This window comes from Malania oleifera, chromosome 5 (genome assembly GCF_029873635.1).
Source record: "Malania oleifera isolate guangnan ecotype guangnan chromosome 5, ASM2987363v1, whole genome shotgun sequence".
Taxonomy (NCBI): domain Eukaryota; kingdom Viridiplantae; phylum Streptophyta; class Magnoliopsida; order Santalales; family Ximeniaceae; genus Malania; species Malania oleifera.
In genome coordinates, this window is record NC_080421.1 from 110,615,450 (window position 1) to 110,625,887 (window position 10,438).

The 10,438-nt window shown below is 32.7% G+C and overlaps 1 protein-coding gene across 1 annotated transcript; it reads left to right on the forward strand.

Moving 5' to 3' along the window:
* Positions 1 to 6,866: 6,866 nt before the first annotated feature.
* LOC131156128 (short-chain dehydrogenase reductase 3b-like) lies at positions 6,867 to 7,829 on the forward strand. The gene is made up of 2 exons (XM_058109575.1): positions 6,867 to 6,880; positions 7,055 to 7,829. The coding sequence occupies exons 1-2, from the start codon at positions 6,867 to 6,869 to the stop codon at positions 7,827 to 7,829; spliced, it is 789 nt and encodes a 262-aa protein (XP_057965558.1).
* Positions 7,830 to 10,438: the final 2,609 nt, after the last annotated feature.

Genomic DNA, 10,438 nt, shown 5'->3' on the forward strand with positions numbered 1-10,438 from the left:
AACTCTCCTAATTTCAATTGATCATGATGCTTAAGAAGATCCTGATGTTTCTTATATATATCTTATATTATATTATATTATTTAATAATTATTATTTATTAATTAATTAATTTTAATTTTTAATTTAATTTAATTTTTTTTACACTTACATGTATATTATTATTGGGTTTTTAATAATGTTTGATTAGTGTAAAAACTATAGATGCAGAAACTAGAGAATTTTCAATCACGATAGGTGTACATTAATGATCTGTTTTGAACCCTTATCTTTTTGCTTTAGTGATTGGATCAACTGACTAAAAGTATTCAAAATGAGATTTTATGGTGTATGTTATTTGTAGATGATATTGTATTAATTGATGAAACTAGGGACGAAGTAGAGATTGAGTTAGAATTATGGAGTGAAACTTTGGAATCTAAAGGTTTTAGGTTAAGTAGAATTAAGAGAGAATATATGAAATGTAATTTTAGTAATGGTAGGAGGAATATTGGAAACAAAGTTAAACTTAATGATGAAGAAATAAATAGCACTGATAGATTTCGATACCTTGGATCTATTATACAAATTAAAGGAGAAATTGAAGATGATGTAATACATAGATGTAACACATAGAGTTAAAGTAAGTTGAATAAAATGGAGAAGTGCTTCAAGTGTGCTTTGTGATCGTAAAATACTGTTAAAATTAAAAGAAAAATTTTATAGGATATCTATAAGACTAGCTCTGTTATATAGATCAGAATGTTGGGTGATGAAAAAACAGAATATCCAAAAAGTAAAAGTTGTCGAGATAAGAATGCTTAAATGGATGAGTAGTATAACATGAAAGATAAATTAAGGAATGAACATATTCGTGGTAAGTTAGTTATAGCTCTATAGAAGATAAGATAAGAGAAGGACGACTTAGATGGTATGAACACTTGCAACATAGGTCACATAGTGCGTCAGTGAGTAAAAGTATGTTAGTTACTGTGGGGGGCAGTAAAAGGGGTACGGGTAGACTTAAAATAACTTGGAAGGAGATAGTAAGGATTTAATATCCTTGAATTTGTCAAAAGAAATGGTTTATGATCACATAAATTGGCAGAACAAGATTCATATATCCGATCCCACCTAGTGGGACTTAAGATTTGGTTTTGTCATTATTGTTGTTGTTGTTGTTATTTATTAGGGAGATTTTTATTTAACTTCTTTTCCCAAGTTAGAAAAAATGATGGTTCGGTAATAACAAGGAAATCTAAGCATCGCACATGATATAGAAACAAGGATTTTGAATAGCTGATATAGAATATTTATATACCGAATGATGATAATTTTTTTGAGTCAATTAAAAAACTTCTCAGAGTGTGAACTACATTAAGAATGTAGCTATCTTTTATTCTAAATTTCTTTAGAATTATTTTCAAGGTTATAATTTACAATCTTTAGTATGAAAATTTTTAAACCTAAACCTTTTTAATGCATGTCATCATCTTAGGGACATTGGAGATGTGTTTGGTTTTTGTTGGAAGGTAAGCTATTCTTAATCCATGTTTCACGCAACAAAAATAAAGGGAAATGATAAGTTTTGAGAGAGCTTCGTAGCTTATTCACAAAGGTTAGAGCCTGTTGGTTCCCAATCACCCGCCAAAGCTAGAAAAATTGAAGGCACTAAAGGCTAGTCACTTCTCAAGATGAAGATGAAGAACTAGAATATGAAATGTGAGTAGATTTAGAAGGAAATAAAAGATTAGGAGTAAAAAAGAATGAGATAAAGTGATGCTATCATTATGTCACGAGTTTATGGGGCGAGAGTAAAGAGTAGGACGCAAGTGGGCCTTCTACTGACTCCTCTTCTCTTTTGTCAAAGAGAAAGAATTATAAAGTGCAGTCTTTCTACGTAAGATTTGAAATCCTCCAATCATAAATTATCACGTTAACATTCGGACTCATACGAGTAAGAGATACTGCTAGCGTATCTAGATTTTTAAAACGTGGATTCACCTCAATTTAGTGAGTCCAAATATTATTGCAATATCTTTTCATTGAACAGTTTCAAACCAGGACTACTCCTTTGCAAGTCTTCTCACTCTCAACACAAGGGTTCGTGAAGTTATGAATAGCGACGCTAAACATTTCCTTTATGCGATATTGTTCTTGAACTTTACTTTGCAATTTCTTTGTTGAAATAAAAGCTTTTATTTTCTTAATTAATCGAAGTGTAAATTAAGAAGGCAAATTTCTTAATTAATCGAAGAGTAAATTAAGAAGGCAAAATTGACACAAAATACATTACATGCATCATTTTAGCAAAAGATTGTTAATTGATAATAATAGATCGATAGAGATGGAGGTTAATTAATTAATTTATTTATTTATTAACTAAAGATGCTTATGTTAATTATCCTCTGCAATGACAGGATTAGTGTAGGGTCTCCCTTCTTTTTATTTTTTATTTTTTTATAACCTAGAGTCAAACCATCTTGAGCGTCACTAACTCTGAAGCTAGAGAAGACCCCCAGTCCTCTTCGCCAGGTAAAGCCAAGGTTTAATCCCGCATAAGTACTCAACGGCAGCCATCCAATACAGGCTGGGTCTACCATGTCTTCAGCAATAGGAGTTGCATCCATCCATGGCACTCGAACCCTGGACCTACCAGAAGAAAGCATGTCGCCTTGCTACTTGAGCAACGCCTAGGGGTCCCCCTTCTTGAATGTAAGGTAAGGTAAAAAAGTCTTAACCCTAAACCCAAGACCACCAATCATTAAATTAATTACCTCCTCATAACCAGGGCAACTACACCACCCTAACCTATTTGACCCAATAATTAGTCTATATATTTAAGACCAAGCAAGTATTAATGAAATTTTAGAGGTTGTTTTATTTGGTATAATTATTATTTTCTATTTTCTATTCCTATTTCTGTTTTTCTAAAATAAAGAAATAAATCAAAGACACATTTGTTTATATCGCCAATATTCTACTTCCTTTGTCGATTTTCTGTTATTTGTGAAAAAGTTGAAAATCAAATTTTATGAGTTTTAGTTGTTTTGGCAATTTGTTACCAAAAATTTTAATATTCTGAAATAGTTCTTTTGGATTAAATAATTCATTTTATATACTGAAAATAAAATTAAAATAAAATGATCATATGAATTTAAATATAAGTGAAATTAAAATATACATAAATTTCAAAATAATAATAAAATCAATTAAAATATTTTTACTATTTTTCAATTGTCATATTTAATAAAATTTTTATTGTAAAGTAAAATTTGAAAGTATAACAATTAAGTAAAATAATTATAGGAATTTTTATTTTTATTATAGAATTTTTAATGTGCATTGTTATTTTAATCACATGTTTATAATATTATTTGATTTAAAGATAAAAATAAGAATTCTTTAATTAAAATTTTAATTTATTTTAGTTTTATAAATATTAACCAAATAGATTGCTAGTTTTTTATTTTTAGTTTCTATTTTTTTATTTTTGGTTTTGATTTTTGATTTTTATTTCTATAATTTTTGATAGTTATATCAAATAGCACATTAGGAACCTTTTTTTTTTTTTTTTGGTAAAAGAGGGCGGCACCTCCTAAATTTTATTTGCAAATCTCTCATTTATGGCGAAGGAAAACCGTGGTTACAATTTTGAGACTTTGGGACAACAAAAGCAAATTTCAAGCCCCTAAAACTAACTTAATCAACATAAACCAAACCAAAAAACCAAACACCAGCAACCAAAAAAACTAAGAAACTAAACCACTAAAAGAGTAATAACATAAAACATCATGAGTGCAAAGAAGGAAAACCCAAAAAGTCCAATCGAACCATTCCCCTAACATGCTGAGGAAGATCATCTTGACAACTATATGATCGAGAAATACTAGATTCACTCTGTTTGGCAAAGAAATCTGCACTTTTATTCGCCTCCCTGTAAACATGTTCCACTTTGAACTGTATGTTTCTTAATGCTAGCATAAGTTCTTCGCACAAATCTCATAAGTTCCAAACCGAGCACTTCCCAGAATTTATCCACTAAACTAACAAAGTAGAGTCACATGCAATCTCCACTTGATCAAATTTAAAATCTTTGCACAGATTAATCCTTAAAATAATCGTCTTCAATTCAGTCATGTTATTTGTTCCATAACCCAATGATGAGGAAAAAACTGCTTTAAATAAACCTTTTTCATCTCTTATCACTCCTCCACCACCATAATTGCTTGGGTTACCTCTATAGCTCCCATCCACATTCAATTTAACCGAACCTATCTCAGGTTTACACCATCTGACTACACGAGGAAGACGAACCCCCACATTTTTTACTTGAATATCCAAAGCACGAAGGACTGCAATATCCGTGCAAGAAGTAGGTGCACATTTATTTAGCTTGTTTGAAATGGATCTCAGCCAATATTTAATATCCAGCCACACAATTCTCACCGAATCATGAACTGATTCCATCCTGGCTCTACATCGACGAGTCCAGAGTCTCCAGATTATGAGACTAGGTATAAGACCTACCAAAATGCCTAACTGTGAGACCCGTCTTGCACAACTAAACCAGACATTAACTCTGCCTTTCCAAGTACTTGTTGCCATGCAACTAACACCCAACGCCACTACTGCTTTTTTCCATACCTCCTGAGCAAAAGATCCGATGCAAAACATATGGTCTAGAGATTCAATCTTGGCATTTGAACAACAATCACATCGAGAGGCCATCTGGACACCTACTTCTTTAATACGAGTATCAACGGGAAGACAAGCAAACCAAAACTTTCACATACAAATTGACACCCTTTTTGGCAACATAGGATGCCAGATCCATTTTGCAACTGAGAATTCCTCTTTATGCTCCCTTATAATTTCCCAAGCACTTGCCGTGGTGAATTTCCCATCTGTTGAAGGTTCCCAAATTACTGTATCTGGACCGTCCTTGCAAGAAATAGCAGAGTTCATTACTTCCTCAGCCTGATCTTCACCCAACATATCCACTAATAAATCAACATTCCACTCATCTCTATCCCAACAATCTCGAGTTCGAAGCTTATGGTTACTGATTTCCTGAACGTTAGCACAAAGGGGGCCAGAGGCTAACCAACAATCAAACCAGAAAGAAGCCGACCCTTCTTTAATTCGAACACGGACATGCTCTAAAACTTCAGGAATCACACGAACAATCGATCTCCAAAATCTGGTTCCTTTCTCTAGTTTCATTTCTCTCAAGTGGTGTTTCTTATACAAATACTGGCTTTAAAGAATTGAGTCCACAAATTATCCATAGTTAACAATCTCCACACAAACTTCATTTGCAATGATTTTTTTTACGTCCTCCAAATCCCTAACACCCAAACCACCCTCACAAACATGCTTACATATATTAGACCAGGAACACCAATTCCTTTTCCTTTTGTCATTTACTCCACTCCAAAAAAATTTTGATAACATAGAATTTATCTTTTTGAAGACAGTAGTAGGAATGTCCAATACGACCAATTGATGAACTGTCATTGATGATAATGCATGCTTAATTAAAATTAGGCGGCCCCCTTGAGATAAAAGCTTAAATTTCCAACTCGCTATCTTTTTCTTCAATTTATCAACTAGGGGCTCTAAAATACGGGTCGTATGACAACCCGATACCAAAGGAACGCCCAAATATGTAACTGGAAAACCTCCTTCCGCAAAGCCAGCTGTCCTTAACAGAGATCTCTTCCGAGCAAAAACAATTCTCTTTGACAAAAAAATACTTGACTTTTCTTTATTTATCAATTGACCAGACCAATCCTCATACTAATACATGACATTTCTTTTTTGTATTTCTTGACTCAAGTAGACTTCAGGAAAAGTAATTGATAAGGAAACTGAACATGAAGGACTATAACTCTCTTAAAATTAAGAAAGTTGGTATTGAATATCAAGATACTTTTAATTACTTTAAAAGAAAACTTTAAGGAGGAGGTAAGACTCACAATAATATACATGTATGGCTTAGGGAAAATGTACTCATCAAGTATATACTAACCTAAGGGCATGCCTATATTATCAATGTTATTTTGGTCCATTCTAGACATAAGTTGCATCAATAATGCTATATGTCTCTATGGCATGACACGAATCTTTGTGGCAAGATACCAATGGGTGCACGTGTATGTGTAAGTGTGAGTCACATACACCTGCACCCATTGGTATCTTGCCATATGGGTCCATGTCATCACAGGTTCGAGACACTCAACATTTTTCAAGTTGTATATAACGAGAAATCCTCTCCTCTCTCATCGTACCCTTTCTATCACTTTCAAAACTAAAATTTGAGACTTCTAATTATATATATTATAGTCCCACCGCTTTAAAAGTTCGTACTCTTAATTAATGCAATCATGTGATCATGCCAACATTGGACACCTTCTAAATTCAGTAAATTTCAGATCCATCTAATTAATAAACACACATACAACTCTTAATTTTTGTTAAGTAAGTACTGCTAGCTAGTTCAAACATTAGGTTATTCCAATTATATATAGGAGCTTGGCGTCTAATTTTTAATTCAAGGAGTTGACTATTCTGACAGTGGCAGATGGAATACTTAAATCTTTTCCCCTCCTTTCTTCCTAAGCTAAAGGATTACTTAATCAACTTATCTTTATTTAATTTTTCTTCTTGTTCATTTCTTTTTACTATCCCAAGAGAAACTGAAAATACATGCATGCCACTTTCTCGAGCTGTGTCCAAGTAAACCTAGCTAGCTAGCTAGCCTTATACTAATCTAAAGGAACATATATATATATATATATATCAGCAGATCCAAGAGCTAGCCTTATTTATAAGCTTTGAGCAAGTCCATTTACAGATAAAGGGCTCATCTCTAAAGGACTCATCCATGTCCAAGCCAAGGTAAAGTCATATTTTCCTTCTGCCCTCTTCTTAGATCTATCTAAGCACCAGTTTTCTCTTTTCTAAATGTCTCTCCAAGTATGTTTATGAATGGATTACACTACGTAAATTCTGTTGTTGCATGACCAATCTAAATTGTTGAAATATGTTTTTTTTTTCCCTTTTTCTTTGAAGGTTGGAAGGTAAGGTGGCAATTGTCACGGGGGCAGCGAGTGGGATTGGTGAGGAGGCAGTGAGATTATTCGTCGAGAATGGGGCTTCGGTTGTTGCGGCTGACGTCCAAGATGAATTGGGTTGTCGAGTCGTGGCTTCAATAGGCTCAGAAAAGGTCACTTATAGACATTGCGATGTGAGAGACGAGAATCAGGTGAAAGAAATGGTCAATCATACCTTGGAGAAGTTTGGGAGCTTGGATATATTGTTTAGTAATGCTGGAATCATAGGTACGCTAACAGGAATCTTGGACCTCGACATTTCGGGTTTTGACGACACAATGGCCACCAACGTTCGTGGTGTTGCTGCCACCATCAAACACGCAGCTCGAGCCATGGTGGCCGGAAAAGTTCGCGGGTCAATCATTTGCACCTCGAGCGTGGCAGGCTTGATCGGAGGGACTGGACCGCACGCGTACACGGCATCCAAGCATGCTCTCGTGGGCCTCGTCCGAGCTACTTGTAGCGAGTTGGGGACCTATGGAATTCGGGTTAATTGCATCTCTCCCTTTGGAATTGCCACACCCCTTTCTTGTGCAGCTTACAATTTGAAGCCACATGAGGTTGAAGCTAATAGCCTAGCCTTGTCCAACTTGAAAGGGACTGTGTTAAAGGCCAGGGATGTTGCCGAAGCCGCGCTTTTTCTCGCTTCCGACGAATCAACATATATCAGTGGACACAACTTGACCGTCGATGGAGGTTTTACGGTTGTCAACCACAGTTCCTCTGCATTTTAAAAGGGGCAGTATTCAGTATCTCGATCGGGGTTTGCATACGCAGCGATATATCCACACTCATGCGAAGCCCGTTTCTGTATCTACCCAAGAAATTAGTCAGAATACGAAGCCTAAAATATCAACTACTACTGTTCCTTTAGACTAAAAAATATTCTTCAATGGTACAAACAAAGTATGAGCATGAAGACAGATGGGTCACAACTCACTCACATGCCAATGAGCCAATATTTTGTGCATGATTGGCTTTCTTTTCTTGTTTGTTGTTTAAAATTTGTGGGTGTGTGCAGATTTGAATTGCTAAATTTTATTTAGAGGTCAAACCTTGTGAGTAGCACTTCCCATGTGCATTTTTCCTTGTAATATGGAATGCTATCTTTTCCTATTACATATTTATATTATGGAGTTCATGAATTCATCCAAACCTTGTCTGCCAATCCTTAATTTTAGCCATTGCATCTTCTTTGTTGTATTTCTTATTGTGTTATACCGGAAAAAGTCACTTTTGGTAATCCCAAAAAAAGGGGTTTGGGGAGTGAGTAGCTTTTGGCAAAACAATTTGAGTGTGCCCAAGGTTTGATTTGGTTCCTTGGGCCAATGAAAAGAAACTTCATTTAAAAAATAAATAAATAAACAAACAAACAAACTATAAGAATGAACTGATTTGCATTTTGTAAAAATTATTTGGTTGTCTTGTCGAAAATGAGTTATTAAAAGAAAAAATTGATTTTGGGTGTTAGGGAAAAAATTATAAGGTAATTGAAAAGATTTCAATTATTTCAATAATGATAACCCCAATGTTTTACACTTTTAGAGTTTAGACCTCTTATTAAATCCCTATTTCAAACGTTTTAAAAAATAAGTATTTTTTAGAAAAAAGTATTTTTTATAACTACTTATGTTAATAAATACTTTTTTTAATACTTAAATATGTATTTTTTAAAAAAATATTTTTCTAAAAGCTAAATATTTTTGAAGAAGTATTTTTTTTTATATAAAAAAATAGAACTTACAATAAGCAATAGACTACTTATATATATATATATATATATATATATATATATATATATATATTTATAAATTATATGTTTCCTAGTATTAGAAATAAACATTTGTTCTAATATGATTAAAAATTAAGAAAACTAAATTTTATTCAAGTGTAAAATCAAATGTTTAGCTATTGGTTTGTTGTATATTTTATTTACCTTTTTATTTTTCCTGATAACCAAACTTTTTTTTTTTTTTTTTAAAAAGCAAATTCTTCTATATATATATTTTCTATTTTTCAAAAACTCTAGACTCTCAATGTCGTACTTACGATAGAGATAAAGTATATAACCACTTGTCAAAAGCATCTTATTGGTCTAACATTTGCATACATAGTCCGAGCCAAATGCTCGGGAATTGAACGATTCAGAAACCCTAACCTAATGCAATATATACAGGGATAAATGTTGGTGAATGAAAATCATATTTCTTCTTCAAATTTCATGTTGCTACTTTACACAACACACCATTCATTATTTTATTTTTTTCTCACTTTCCTCTTTAAATTACTCTAAAAATGTGACAAATCATTATAATCCTTTGATGTGGCACAAAGAACACATATGTTTTTGCACATATTTTTTTAAAAAAGTTTTACCCCCATTATTTATATAGAATTTTTTCATTAAAAAAATCTATCTTTATTTTAAAATCTAATTTAAGGGTCTCATGTTGAATTTTTTGAATTTTACTTTTAGATATTAACATTGAAAATAAATTCAACGATTAAAATAAAATTACGACAATTACTTCAAATTAATCTTAAAGCATATATACCTTTTTTTTTTAATCCTTTATGCATTTATGTGACATTCAAACTTACTTCTATATTTGTTTCACATCCATATATTAAATTCGGTTCTTGCAAAATGACACTTTATATTAAATATGTGACACCTTAAACCATTTGTCTAATTAAAGATCATGAAACAAATTCATGTTGGTTTTTATTGATGTCACCAAATGAAGATTTTAATATTCAATGAATAGATTTTATTGGTGCCGCATTGATATGGCATTTAGATCTATAAACGATAAATTTGGACAATAGTAAGTGTAGAATTTTTATTCGAGATAATAATTCACATCAAGATTTAAATTTTTCAATATATTTGTAATTCAAATTTTAAGAATTTCATATTTGAAATTTAATGATCAAGGCAATTTATAGAATTTACGGTGCGTTTGGGAGCATGGATTTCGAACTTTGGATTTAAATTTGAATGGATTTTGATAAATTTTAATATAATTTTATATTACATCCAATTATAAATCAAAGGCTAACTTTTTCTGCAAAGTAATTACTAAGAAGCTTTTTGATTGCTGGGAAAGTTGCTGAGAATTCTAGGATTTTCCTTCCGGTATAATTTCCTCACTCTTTGGGTGCTTTCTGGAGGGCTGGTTTCAGTTTCAGCACTAGAAGGCCCATCAAATAGCATAATGGGCCTCAGTAGCCAACAAAAGGCTTTATTAAAATATAAAAAAATTCTGTTGGGCTTCTTTGAGCCTGAAAGTGGGAAAGCCCAAAAAAATTTATGAGCTGGCCCAGCCCACATAGCTGTTGC